Raw genomic sequence first — 15,306 nt, forward strand, 5'->3', positions numbered from 1 at the left:
AAGATAGAGTCGTAAAATATAGAAAATAAAAAATGAGATATGGTTGTATAAGTCATCAAGTAGCTAATTAGCAAAAGCTATTATCTACCGTAATTTCCCAACTATTAACCACGGCTTAGACGGCTTAGACACATTGATTTTGCTCAATTTCTTCAGCTATGAAGTTAATACACGGGAGCAGTTAATATGGTATTAATATGCTTTTGTTTTTTTAACTTGCCTAAAACACTGTCCTGCAGTTTATACACAATGCGGCTAATACACAGGAAATGACTGTACACCAAATGCTGTGCCACACACAAGAGATTTGGACTCAATATTTATGCTGACGACAGTGACACAGGTGTCACAGAGGTACTTACAACTCTGACAAAAAGCAGATTAATATTTAAAGCTGGACACAACTGGTACCTAATGGCTAACTTTCTTGAACCTAGTGGGTGCCCTCTTGAGCTCTAAACTTAAAGCCTAACAGTGTTTCATTATGAAGTTCTACATGGTCCATTTTGTTGACAACCCTGTAACTAGGTTGCCACAGTTGTCATGGCAAGCTCATCAGACTGATTTATGTTAGTTCCTCCTGCACGGACATAAAAAAAAAAGTCCACCACACACGGCCGGCGATGCGACAGTCAAACACGAAGGCAGAATTGTGTTAATCACTTTACTACACACACTACTGGCGATCTACTACATGATCACCCATCGGTTCAGTGGAGACACACTGACGAGACAGCTGGTTTCTATTATGAAGTATCAAAATGGGCCTGAAAATAGAAAGGGGCTGATAAGAGCGGTGCGATGGCGACGCTTGCCCTGCGCTCCACTGGCTGAGTGTGTTTGCCCATTCACTTCAACAGGCTCTATTCCATGCTGCCGCTCGCCTGCCAGAAATCACCGCTGCATCGCCGGCCGTTTGTGTAGGCCTTTACCCACAGGTAAACAATAGGTTCCCTCTGCTGTAAAGTCAACTCCAAGCATCATTACAAGGGAATTGTCTATAGGTCACCTGTAGTGTGTGTTAGTACCTATGTGATGACTACTAAATGGCCTGTGATTTGGTGTGTAGGGCAGGGGACCAGGAAGACCACGGAGCACAAGAAAATATCTGGTCTTTAGATGTCTGAATGACAACAGCCTGTTTCATTGAAAAACATTGCTTAGTCACAGCAGACCACCATGGTCAAAAAAGCTGGACTTGGCTACTATATAATTTTATGGGAAAATCTGAGACAAGCTATGCCAGATGGATGTCCTGATATTTGCATGACTGGACGAGAACCACCGCTGTCCTTGCAAGACTGGATCTCATGTCCATGTGCTTGATCATACTGAAATGGAGAATATAGACATGACGACTTTCCACACTGCCTGCATCATGCTGCTCACAAACTGGTGTATTATGAACACAAGGAACACAAACACTGTTGTGTTTTTGCCCAATCATCCAGCATAGCTGTGTGCTTCTGATGTTGCAGCGTAATCCGTTTCAGTCTCAGACGTTAAAGTTCTCCTGAGCTGTTTGTGTATATCATTTAGTGCTGGAACTTACCAGCCTCCTGGCAAACTCTTTATTTTCAGACAGAAATCCATATCCTGGGTGAACCTTTAAAGAAAACAAACACAACACATAAACCCCTTGAATACATACACTATAGAAGCTCAAAACTCTCCCTCATCTATTAGTCATCAGCCCTTCTCCATCCTTCTCCTTCTCCTCCACACACAGGGCTGAGGACAAGCTAAATGCAGGCATTCCAGGTACACATTCCTCCTTCATCTTTCCTCCCTTATGTCTATGTACATCTTGCTCTAGATACATTATCGATGTCATGGTATAGAATAAGAGGTAAGTGAGCATAATTTGATAGTAATACTATCACACACCACAGGAACACTGAATTATAGGTTTAACAGAACCAAAAAGCCTATCACAACAGATTAGATTTTCATGTGGCCAACTCTTCAAATGTCTCCTTGGACCTGAGACACAAATGACTTCAAAACTGTGTCCCTCTGTCTCTCTGTGACTCACGGCCTGTGCTCCGGTCTGCCTGACAGCATCCATGATGGCGTCCATGTTGAGGTAACTTTGGTTGGTGGGGGCGGGACCAACACACACTGCCTCGTCAGCCATCTTTACGTGCACCTGGAGGAGTTTGGATAAGACAAACAATCAATCTATCAGATTTGGAAAATAATTACCTGACTTCATGTTCTTCAAACAAGAGCGCATGTCATTATAATTACACATACAAAACTTTCCTCACTGTTTTTCTCTGCCTCACAGACAGACTCTCACACTCACTCATACACAGACGTGTTGACAGACCAATCAATTAAGGATGAGGCAGCACAGTGCTGAGGTGTTAAGGTCACCAACTGGATCAACATGAGGTGAATGAGTGTGTGTCTAGGCATAGGAGGCATTTAAGGATAATCAATGTTTTCTTACACTAGCCCTCCATCTCACATATGTGTCAAGAGACTGAGGGTTTTTTTAACACACTTTAAATAATGTCAACACACTCCTAATGAACACCCAAACTCATATAATCATCAAGATCTACTATTGAATTTTAAATAATATTTAGCTGAAATGGAAGAATCTGCCAATATGCAGCAACAGAGAGTCTGACAAAAAAGACCTAAAACCATTGTGTTGGTAGGCATTACCAAGCTGGAGCTGGCAGCCCTATACTGCAACCAAGAGAGACATTCCAAAAATGGAAAGACACAGACACATTGTCTACCAATGTAGCCAAGCGTCTTTAGGAGAGCTTTTAAAATAATAATGAGGCCCCACTGTCAAGAGCACTGCTCCAGATCTTCACACCATTTGTCACACGAGACCAATAAACCCAGTCATCTGTCACATTGTCACAGCAGACGGACAACCTTCCCACTAAACTTTGGAAAGCCAGGGGAGAATCAACTCCATCTGCAATGACCTGTCATTAAGACACTCTAAAGCACATATTGTTCATGTAACATATTTACAGTTATAAATCTGTCATCTGTAATGTATACAGTATTACTGTCTGACTGTACTGTCTGATGTATGACTCACGGTATGATAGTAACATCAATCAACTACAATTAACCGATTGAGGTTTATTCAGGTATGAATTAAAAGGAAGTTTTAAATATATATGTAAACATGACTTCAAAAGATGAATAGCATTAACAGAAGCTTTGAGGGTAAGAAAAGAATTAGGAGAATTAAGTGATTGGTGTGGGGGTTGGCAAGAAGGCCATTTCAGCAGACCACCCCCACAAACCTCCTCTCCTCCTCCTACCTACCTCCCCCATCTTTCCATGCCTAAGCTGGCCAGGGCCCAGCACAGCAGGGCTACCTAACTAACCCCCTCTGGACCACAACCCCCCTGCAGAGAGAGGGAATGAGGGGAAAGGGGATGGATGGATGGGGGATAACGGCACAGAGAAAAAAGAAGTACAAAGAAAAAGCAGGAATGAAAACTCCATTAAAAAGGTGAGGAAGGCTTAAGCGAGGCAGAAGGGGCTCACCGCACTGGAGTCCACGTCGCTGTGCACCGCCACTGTCTTAATGCCCATTAGTTTGCAGGTCTTCATCACCTAAGCAGAACACACAGGCCATCATCAACACTGATAAATCATCATGCCCTCATCAACACTGATAAAATACCACATGATAACATAGTCAAACAATATCATAGATCATTTCAAACAGTAGCGGTCACTTGTGGAACAGCTATTTATATTTTTCTTTAAATAGACATTATAATATTTCATTAGTCCAAAAAAAGATGCAGCATACATTACATTAACTCATTGAGTGGGTATTTTGTCCTATTTAGTTTCACCTACGTGCACACATTCTCCTTGAAGTGAAGACATGGTCCCATTCACACACTTACCCTGCAGGCAATCTCCCCTCTGTTTGCAATGAGGATCTTATCAAAGGTCTGAGCAAAAGGAAATGGAAAAGGAGAGTTAGAATTTTGTTTTGTCAACAGGTAAGGGGCTTTTGTTTTTCAGGGATGTGTTCTGTGTGCTTGTATTGGTGAGCATACACAGAACGCTTTCACTGACTCACAGGCCTTGATAGCATCTTTATATGCAAGCAGGAAAACACTTGTCTATCTAAAACTTAAGCAACTTAATTTTCATATCACGTTTCTAGGGTCTGCAGCTTCCCTCAGATAATCTCAGAGGAACAACAGCCTGTATGAAGTGTATAAATAAAAACTTTGAACTGGTTCATGGAACAAAAATGAAAACCAGGAACCAGGACAGGTACAAAAACAAAACCAGAAACTTACGGTTACAGAAACAGGTTAATATTGTTATTTTTCTTTTGTTATTTTATAATTACAATGATTAAAATATTTCTGCTTGATAACTGGTTTGTGCATGTCTGGATGGTGGACTTGCTGGCTGCAGACATAGACTCAAACATGAATTCAATTCTATCATGTAACTACAGCTAATGTTGAAAATCGCTAGCTAGCTCCATGCTCTATTATGCTATTGTAGGCTGTTAAATGTTTGTTGTTCATTGACAATTAAAATAACCAATGTCTTTATTCATGTATACAGAAAAAGCCTAAATGTATAAAAGAATGAGTTTAAATAAGGACAGATTGGATACTCCATGTGACATTTGCAAAGTAATGAAGTAAAACATCTAGGCCTATTAGGCTAGACATGTTTATGCCATCCGAATACTGTCATGTCACATAGCCCTACATGGAATGTTATTGACCATTTTTTTTTTTTTTTTGGTTCTAACCGGTTCGGGAACAGTAATGTGGAAAGCAAAACCGGAAACGTTAAAATACTGATTCTGCTCGGAACAAACCGTATGAAAATCTGGTTTGAAGCCCTAAAAAATACATCATAATACATAATACTGAAACCCAAACCAGTAGCCTAGTAGTGATCAGAGGTGGGCCTACAAGACATCTCACTGAATTTAAAGTCCCTTTGAATAGATGGCAATCTGTACTCTGACGGTACATAATCTCTTCCTTAAAATTCACTCAACAGAAAATAGTGCAAAGACAAACAACGGAAGACTGTGTTTAAAGTCTAAAATTATGAAAGCTCAGGGAATGGAGCCAAAACCTCAGGTGACGCTTTTGGAAATCTTCACTTGATCCCTGTCGTTAGTGTCAAGAACATTACATCGGCCTTAGGGGGATCACTGGCACTACAGCACAACACATCAGCATAGTGTTTTTCAGAGGCAATCATACCTGAAGAAGGGGTTTAAAGGTACAGTCAGGGATTTCAAAGGAATTTGTGTTTGTTTACATTTATTAGCAGATGCTTTTCTGCAAGAACACGTACATTCTATTTTAACCAAGGACCAAACTAAACACGCCAAAGAGGTAGCTCATCCCTACCTTAAGAGAACAAGAGAACAGTTTTTTTTACAGTGTACTCTGATTGATGTTGATGTAGCCGGAATGGGCAGCTAGCGGTCATGAGGAGCTGATTGCTGAATATGACAAAAAAATGTTATGGGCTTGAAAATGCATAAAATCCCTGACTGCACCTTTAAGTGGACCACCCCTCCTTGACAGCCCACTACTGTAGGTCAGTGACAGATAAGGGTTGGTAAGATGAGAAAATTAAAAATATCTTTAAACTTTTTTAAAACAAAACATGCCTGAGGTTTGCTAAAGTGTATACTTTGTATTTCTGTTGTATTCATATTATTTAATATGACATGTATGCTATTTTTTAACAAAAGATAGAACTAACAGCCTGTTCAATTGTCAAATGGTGTAACCACAAAAATGACAAATATCTAATATTTCACACCTCCTAGAGTTCATGCAATTGCTCTCATGAAATTATTAGTTTATTTTGTAATATCCTATGAGAATATGTTTTATTATATTTATTTCTAAATTTAAATTATATGGGTTTTTCATTGTACTGAGCAAGACCATATGCTGTAAACATCTTGTTTTCTGTCTATTCTTTGACCATTTGAGTAAAAATGGTTTAAACAACCATTATTACAGTAGAGTATTAAATCATTATCCATATTATTTTTTTTGTACATTATTAGTATTTTAGACAAAATACTGGTTACACCAATTGACATAAATCGGTTACACCAATTGACCATAAAACGTTTATAGCAATAGGACAAGAAATTGACACAGAAAATAGGCATCAAGGTAAACTGAATGGGCTATTTTGATATGTATTTATGTCATTCATCATATTCCATCTCAAATATCATTTCATAACATCAATGAAGAAACTTGTGTTCTATTTGAACCCATTATTTTCAAAGAGAGTGAGATAAAGGGCCCTATTTTCGCGATGCAAAACCTGGCGCAAAGCGTATTATTATTCTGACGCAAAGTTTTTTCCTATCTTACACTTCACTTTTATTAAATAATGCGCCCAGAGGTGTGGCAATTACCGACATAAGGTGTGGTCTGGCACATGATCTAAAAATCGCTATCTTATACCGTCTAAAAAGCATTATGCCACTGACCAAGAAAAGCCTGGTCTATAGCGAAAGGCGCATATGAAACACGTCACTGTCACGAGATGTACAGTAAGCAGCAATTCCTCTGCAGAATAAATGTCCTTAGGTTATTTATTCAGTCATTCAACATTATAGGGGAAGTTTTGCTTTTTCAGGCTATGTTTTGCTGGTAACCCATTGTCAGTCAATATTGAAAGTAATTAACTGTGTATAACTGTTTTGTCGTTGACTATGACACCACAGTGAAGTTAGTTTCACTTTGCCTATATTTTCAATTAATAGACAAGTGCAGATGTGTGTAGCCTATACTCTACTCGGTTTTAGTAAAGAATTTCTTAGTGGAATACCTGTTCCATACGGTCTTGCGTACAAGCAGATTCCTTCAAATACACCGCTGACTATCAAAATACTGATGCGCTGTTTTAAGTTGCCCTGCATGCTGTTAAAGGGGATGACAGATGTCCTCCTCATTGGTTTAAAGGATGTTAAGCCCAAAACACACCCATGACTGATTAAGAAACATAAGAGCCACCTTTTTGCGCCAGGCACCTGACGTTTGATCACAAAACCACCCCGAATGTGGACTGGACAAACCCCTAAATGTATTTACGCTATTTGCTAGTGACCATACATTTTATATTGCTAAATTAGGGCCCAAAGTGTGTGTGAGTGTGTGAAAGAGTGGGTATGATGATTTCTTAATAACCAACCAACAGCAGGATCTGCGTTCACATGCACTCTGTGGAGAGACCAGTATTTCTTGCTTGTAAGTGGCATCCATTGGGGGACAAGAGGCACATTTTATATATAATAAATGTATTTATATTATTTATTTATAATTTGAACATACTGTTTACATACATCATAATAAAATATTAAAAAAGAATTATGGAAGTTTAAATTTAAAATGAAAAGCTTTGACATTTCAAAAATCGCTTAAATTGCAATCTAATTAAATCCTTTTAAAGCTATTGTTCATGCTAAACAGTTAGTCACTATTTAAATTATAAAAATAATATAATTAGCACCTAAAATTACATGCTCTTGGCCCTGAATCTGATCAAACTGGTCTCAAACAGAAAAGAGTCAAATGGTGTAACCGGTTACACCATTTGACATTTTTATTTAAAAGCAAAATTTGCAGGCATTATTATGGACAGCTATGTACACACTTCACCTTTATGTGAATATTCAAACACAGTTTTTACATTAAATTGAATATTGTATGATTATTTTGATTTATCAACATTTTTAATGTCATACCATTTGACATGTAACCTAAGCTTGCCTGGCCATGGCCTAAAAACACTATTATGTTACTTTTATGTTGCTAACCTTGACTCATAGCAGTTGGGGTCTTGAAGGGTCCTTCTCTATGACATAATTTCCTGTCACATGATTCTCTGACATAATACATACAAAATTGCTCCTTAAATGGTGGTTACACCACTTGACATTTTAAGTGGTTGATGTGACAGACACGATTCCCCATATTAATTCAAACATTCAGAACAATGGGGTTTCCTTACTTGTATTAAATATAGAAAAGTTCTTGTGCAAGATCATGCCAGATTATTTTAGAAGGGATTTTGGAGAGAATTTCACATTTTTTTCAGCAAGTGTAATTATTTGGTTCATGTTTTTGTGGTTACACCGTGTTGACAATTTTACCCAAATTCAGTGAATACTTGAATTCAGTGAATAGATTAGGGTTTGATGAAAATGTTATTTGAAAATAATTTGTCAAATTATTTTCAAATTTTAACAATTTTAAATGTATGTAACCCATATGTACACAAAAAAATGAGCCCGTCACTGACCCAGATATTCCTCTACAAACTGTGGGCTACTATATACTGTATTTCAAGGACATATGAGAAAGGGAAATAAACACTCTGAAGAACAAGTAGCCAGAGAGGTGATTCAGTGGTTTGGGACCACACACTGCATATTTGGAAGTCAAGTTGAGACAGCATGGCAGCTTCTGAGAGAAAAGTTTGTAGGTACAGCAGATTATATATAACTCATAAACAGAATCACTGTGACCTTACCTTCTCATTGTGGTCAAAGGCAGTGGAGTACTGAACCCGACTGAGAAGGACACAGCAGCGCGAATGGAAGGATGCATGCTAAAACCACAACAGAAATCTCAGTGGAAACTTGCAAATGTGATGGTGGCAATACAATCATATCCATTTACTAATAATGAAGTGTAGATGGAAATGAAGTGAACTGAGGTGAACTGTGAACCTTACCTATACACTTCACTATAATAATAGTAATAATATCTTAATACAAACATTACGTTTTTCACTGCGGCCATGTAATCTATTAGAATGTCTGTCTCTAAAGCAGTGTGTTGTGGGAGCGATATTTTCTCACCCATTTCTATCATAGAGCTCATTTATCTACTTCTGTGTTTGAATTAGAGTATACATGGCTTTGTAACTATCTGTTATCATATAACGTTGTTGTCAGTTGTGAGACCGTACGTCGAGCAAAAACACTCCACCAAATGACTCAAAATGTTAGGATTGAGCGTGCACAAATTGATACAGACTGTAACTGATGGATGTCTAGCAAAAAAACACAAACTAATGTTAGCAAGAAAAGTTATAGCTAGCATTATAGATTCAGTGTTATGCGTTGTAACGTTGCTGCTACGTCTCGACAACCGATTGTACGTTGACATTGACAACAACTTCTCATATACTGGAAAGAAGACAATATGGTATGTTATACTAAATGGTCAGAGAACAGTTATCACAAACGTTGTAAAGGCGACAGACGCCCTTTAACACATCACCAAAGGACACTTAACCAGTTAGTCCTTCTCGACTGCGCTGTTTAGCTAGCATAATTTGGCCAGCTATCGAAGCTATCAGTTATGAATAGGCTACCCGTACTGCAACGTTACAACTCTTCCAAAATAACACCTAAACTCACAAGGAAGGTGCCGTACTGAGGTGTTCTTAAAGTTAAAGTTTTATGCCAGCTTTGACAGTCAAAACATATTCTCCCTGTCATGATACACTGCTCACCTTAACAGCGTGCAACACTCTTTGCAGAGCTGGAGTGACTCTGTAGGCCGCCATGACAGTCGGAGAGTAAGGGTACGCGCTTGCGTATTACGTTTTGTGCAGAAAAGGGGGAGTATGCTCGGTCCTCCAATCATATCTCTGTGCGTCGGCTGAGAGCAGGCAAATGCACATTTGAAGGATAGGTAGCCTAATCATTACGCAAATAGATACTGTCTGAGATCCAGTATTATAAACTGTAAAATAAAAATACAAATAGGAACACAACATTCATTGTTCACTAATGTACACCTAGCTTTATTTGTTTGTTTGTTTATTTGTTTGTTTGCTTGTTTGAACTAGGCTATAATGTAGCTTGCAGCTATATGGTATGGGTCGTCACTTACCTATCCAATATAACCCCATCTTACCCTAAAAGTGCATAGTCTGAGTTTTCCATTTCAGTTCTAGGCTTGCAGGTTGATGTAGCCTAGCCTACTTTTTAGCTTTTTTAAACATGATTTCTTAAAAGGCTTATCTCATGCTAGCAATATGAGATTGATGAGTAAAGTAGCCATGGTTTACAGGCGTTCACCATTATTTTTTTTGTTTGTTGTGGGTTCAATTCCTTATATAAATACCCATGGGGGGGTATATTCTATCAATTGCATATGGCTATTTTCATTACAGTAAGATCCTTTGGGTGTTTGCAATCTATTAGTTTTCTTTCTTGACATTTTGGTTTGGACATTTTAAGGCAAAGAAAAAATCTGTACCTTCTGAACGCCCCATGCTGCCAGTTTAGGAGCAATTCACCAGTTGTCTAAAATTAGGCCTATTCATTAGCCTTCAGGTAACTATAATGATGCCTGCCTTTTTCCTTCACCTTTTAATAGTTTAAAGTCACGTAGGTATTCTCCATTAAATAGAAAGAAAGAAACAGTGTAATTTAAACTTCTAATAAAGTGCAACAGTTCATTGCAACACAGTTTGCAAAGTGGCCTAGCCCATTGGGCTATCTTATTAATTATCATCAAGACATAAAGCTGGAAAGAAAAAACAACACAAAGATTCATTTTATAAATATGTTTAATCTGTATCATATTAAATTACAAAACAAATAGGGGCATGATTTATTCTTACAGTTCTGCAGTATCATGGCATTATAGCTGCAGGCCATTACCATTAGCATTCAAAAATATACATTCATGAGATAAAACTCTTTAACTTTGGTCTGGTCACACAATCAAATATGCATGACAACAGTTATGAACAGACTTGAGACAGAGACACAGAGATATCCACCTAAGATCCACTGTACAGCAAAGCTGATGACTCAGAAAAGTCTCAGTGTTAAAGACAAGCCATTAACAGAGGCATCCATCTTATATTTGGTCCATAACCAGCCTACATTTCTCTGTATAAAAAAAGAGAAATTGGGTCCATCTTAGTGTTGCCAATGTGAAAAGAACAGGCTCAGAGTGGGACGTACCACTCGCTAAAGTTGCTTTGACCACTGAGGATAACAGAATCAGGCGACATGTTGCCATGCGAGGATGGGGACACCAAACTTGAGGGTGTGGATGAGTCGTAACCGGAGCTCTCGGTTGGGGATGCATCTGGTGCTGAGGACGAGGACTCATGGACCTGAGGATGAGATTAAATCGTTGAGCATAGTCAGAAATCAGAGCTTCATACATCCACCATGTTATGTTGTACAGAGTCGCATTTCCCTCGCGTAGGTTATTTTTTAAATATCAACCACATATTCACCTTCATGTGTTTCCTGAGGGAGCTGGGGTGAGTGTATGATTTGTCGCACAGTTTGCACAGATATGGCTTGTCAGATGTGTGAACGTGCATGTGCTTCTTGCGGTCACTGCTGTTGGCAAAGCGGCGATCACAACCGTCAAATTCACACATGAACGGCTTCTCTCCTGGAATTGCAAATGGGATCATTAGAACTCATACTAGTTATACTCTAATTTGTCATGCATTTTTTTCCAGCGAGGTGGATCAGATGGTAATATGTTATAGATTAGGCCTAATAACCATTTAGCCACTCTTATGACAGAAAACCTGAAACATTCAGCCATGTCATACTTATATAGAAATACAAGACACAAAAAGAATGAACTAGCCTACACAAATAGAAAAAAGTACCTGTATGTGTGCGTTTGTGGATCTTCAGGTTTTCTGATCGTGCAAACACTTTGCCACAGCCCGGGAATGGACAAGGGAAAGGCTTCTCCCCCGTGTGCACGCGAATGTGGTTCACCAATTTGTATTTGGCTTTGAATGGCTTGCTCTCCCGTGGACAGTCATCCCAGTAACACACGTGGTTACACTGCTCTGGGCCGCCAACGTGTTCTACGCTGACGTGCGTAACCAGCTCGTGCATGGTGCTGAACGTTTGGCAACAACCTTTCTTGCGGTCTGTGTGTTTGTCCGGGTCGATCCATTTGCAGACGAGCTCTTGTTTAATGCCCTGACGCATGTAACGGAAAAACGCGCCCGGGTGATGGTGCGGCGCCATGTTCATGCTTATGTTCAGTCCCATTGACCCGTACTGGTTGTAGTGATCGGCCCGGGGATTGGACACCTGGTGGTACTGGTCAGCCCTGCTGAACACTTCCCCCAACCCAAGTCGACCGTTCAGCATGTTTGGAGAGCTGTGGTGCGCTCCGTGTTGGTCGTGTATCCCTGGGAATAGTAGATGTCCCTGATTCTCTGCGTGAGAGTGATGGATCGAGTTCGCCGTTGGGTTGAAGATGGGGTGCTGCTGACCGCTGTTCTGGCTGGTATCTCCAAACCCTCGGCTTCGCAGGATGAAATCCCTGGAACTGAACGACGAATTGGCGTAAGATGCTGCGTGAGCGAGCGCAGCAGCGGAGTATCCTGGCGCCTGGGAGGCGAATGCCGCACTCTGGCTCGGCGAAAGATCGTGGCTCAGCTTGAACGCACCCATGTGTGCAGACTCCATGAAGCTTAAGTCTCTTTCTTGGCTTTCGTGATGCCTGGCGAATGTACCAACACCTAAACTAGATAGTTGGTGGCCTGCATCCAGTAACATCACTGCGAATACTCTACGATCCCACGGCGCGTAAAAGGGACTTCAGTTGCGCACAGCAGAAACACTATACGATGTCGAAAACGGCCTAAGCAAAGCTTTTGGAATTCAAAACAGACTCCTTGAAAACATATTCGAAACTTTGTCTGTAAAAAACTTAGAGTTGCTCCATACCTTGGGAAAAACTTAGTTTTGTATGAATAAATGTTGAGTCTTTGGATTCCAATGAATTTCACCGGTGATAGTCCACTAACCTCAGTTGTTCAACTCAAAGTAACAATCAATGGGGTCTCCATCTACGTTTATGTGTGGGTGCTTCACACCCCCTTTACAACCGCTGTCCCACGATTTACACACGGCAATTTCATTGGCTACAGCATCTCACCAATTCACCCTATTGGTCCAGTCACACGAGCGCTTCTAATGGCTTTTGAATGTCCCATGCAGGCCACTCAAGGGATAGATTTTACAGGGAGGGAATATTGTCTTTAACTATGAACTCTTGTTGTATTTCAAGCAAACCAAAACGCGCATTTTTCTGTTTGTCTAAATTCGTTAATTGGCGAGCTGGCAATCAGTCTGACTGCCCTTTTCTGGTTCACAAAATATTATTGTTGTTTTATCAAGATTCATTTAATTAAAACGTAGCCAATAAATCTTCCAATACCTTCCCATAATGAAAATAGGAAATTGTCGGTTTATATAGGCCTAAGTGGCTGTTGCGGAAAAAAAAATCACAAATAGGTATACTCTCGACTAAAGGACCGACCATTTTGCATATCTGCAATATATGTATTGGACACAAGCAGACAACTTACACAATTTAAAGTAGATGCCGTTTCTACGAAAATATAACAACTTCTTGTCAGTGCTCAATTTTGAATAAAGTAGGCAGTAGTAGGCCTACTAGTAGTACTAGCTATGCGTCATAGGCCCATTTTACAAATGAATATAAAATGGCAAAGCGGCAACGAAAAAAACATTGATAAAAACGTTTCCTTTCCCTTCACATATGGATCGAAATACGTTGTTCTACCTAACTAGGAGGTCCAAGGCCTAACCACGGGCACACAAACATAACTTTGGCATACTTTTCTACTTGTTGCTGAGGACGCTTTATGGGAGAATAATTGCACTTCAGCGACATCGATGGTACAGGCTTTCGATGATTTAATCTTGTCGATTAAACCTTGTTTGAAAATGTCTGGTTTTGTTATGTTATACCTCATCTTTCCCCTATATTTAGCATGTTTATTAATTTATTTCTACAATGCAATTAATTGTATATTTACAGACTGCAAAAATTTAAAAATAAGGCTTAGCCTACATGCAGCCGGCAACAAATGTATGCAACATTTTAGTCTTATTATGTATACATTGACACATTTCAGGTGTGTTTCCTATTTTGTTCACACCTCTGATTTGCTGTTAACAATGGTCAATCGACAAGGTTTGATTTTCCGAGTAGGATATGTTTTGTGAAACACAATGACGCACAGTAACGGGCGCTAGTCTAACTTGCCTAACAAATGTTCATCATTGGGTATAATAACTCATAACTGTCCCATAATAACAAGTCCTCATAACTGATTCTGAAAAAAAGCACAGGTTGGTTGTCCATTTAAAAACAGTTGTTCCAAGGAAATCTACAGCCTACATCTGAATTAAATTCTCACAAATGGATATTTTCCCAACCAAAATTTACTGAGCACAAAACAACAAAAATCACGGCACATATCGCTCTTAAACCAGCTGTTTGCAGTTCCGTGGCTTGAATGACATCAGAGGGAGAGCAAATGTCTTTTAACAATGTACTAGCTTACTGTAACCTACTAATTCTCCATTTACCTGAGTTAGGGGGGAAATGCCTGTTGACTTATTCTTCACCTTGAGCATGATAAATGTTCGACTAAACAAGCATAGGACATGAACAAATGTGGCATTTGTAACCATATGTGACCGTTTCATTATGCAAAACGTTTTTTTATCAAATGCTAAATCTTTTTCCATTCACATTTCCTGAAGTCACACATCTACAGCTATATCCTTCATCTAAAAATCACCGATATGCTATTAAGAAAATATATAGCCTAGATGAAACTTTTGAGACTAGGCCCATACTTGTCTTATTCCTAAAAGGTCAAGACACCTTGCCTCAAAATTAATTAAGGAGTGAATGCTTCTGAAGTTGCGTGTCAGTGGAAATTAGGGCTTTTTTTTTCTTTTGTCACCACAATAATATAAAGATAGCCGTTAAATTATGTATGTCCATGCCCTAACTATGCAAGCCTCGATGTTTATATTCTCCCTTCATTTCAGGCAAGGCCTATCTTTCCTTTTATTTTATTTGCGTTTTCCCTTGTATTTTCTAGGAAACCATTGTTAATCTGTTTATCAAAATTGAATGTTGACAAAATCCCTGAATTTCACATAGGCTACTGTCAGACTGCTATGGTTATCTTAGTTCGTAGTTAGTATCTAGGTTCTCTTAGCACAATTCGACCTGAACAACAGAAACAGAAATTCCCAGTTATAGGTTATCTACAGTTATAACGTGGAAGCACACAAACGTGCATGCTCCAGGGATACATCTTAAGCTTTTCAAAGGAGAGTAAAGTTCAAGGAAAACGTGTATAAGAGAGTTCAGAGGCACGTTATTGTGAACGAATAAGATAATATAGAAGAGAAATATTTTAAAAATCGACTGTGGGCCAAGAAGTTCA

At 39.2% G+C, this 15,306-nt stretch overlaps 2 protein-coding genes across 2 annotated transcripts in view; both read right to left on the minus strand.

Moving 5' to 3' along the window:
* pcca (propionyl-CoA carboxylase subunit alpha) overlaps window positions 1–9,617 on the minus strand; it is a 34,933-nt gene extending 25,316 nt beyond the window's left edge. Inside the window, 6 exon segments of the mRNA XM_048234280.1 lie at window positions 1,553–1,606; window positions 2,036–2,149; window positions 3,529–3,597; window positions 3,900–3,947; window positions 8,548–8,625; window positions 9,538–9,617. Coding sequence (XP_048090237.1) covers window positions 1,553–1,606; window positions 2,036–2,149; window positions 3,529–3,597; window positions 3,900–3,947; window positions 8,548–8,625; window positions 9,538–9,591 — 417 coding nt within the window. The 5' untranslated portion in view covers window positions 9,592–9,617.
* A 1,025-nt stretch (window positions 9,618–10,642) lies between these two features.
* Window positions 10,643–12,836, minus strand: zic2b (zic family member 2 (odd-paired homolog, Drosophila) b). Its single transcript, XM_048234281.1, has 3 exons — window positions 11,677–12,836; window positions 11,287–11,450; window positions 10,643–11,160 (listed from the first exon to the last, which is right to left on the minus strand). Exons 1-3 carry the CDS (start codon window positions 12,584–12,586, stop codon window positions 10,990–10,992), a joined length of 1,245 nt encoding a protein of 414 aa, XP_048090238.1. The 5' UTR covers window positions 12,587–12,836; the 3' UTR covers window positions 10,643–10,989.
* Between the last annotated feature and the right edge of the window lie 2,470 nt (window positions 12,837–15,306).

Source organism: Alosa alosa, chromosome 23 (genome assembly GCF_017589495.1).
Source record: "Alosa alosa isolate M-15738 ecotype Scorff River chromosome 23, AALO_Geno_1.1, whole genome shotgun sequence".
In the NCBI taxonomy this organism is placed as follows: domain Eukaryota; kingdom Metazoa; phylum Chordata; class Actinopteri; order Clupeiformes; family Clupeidae; genus Alosa; species Alosa alosa.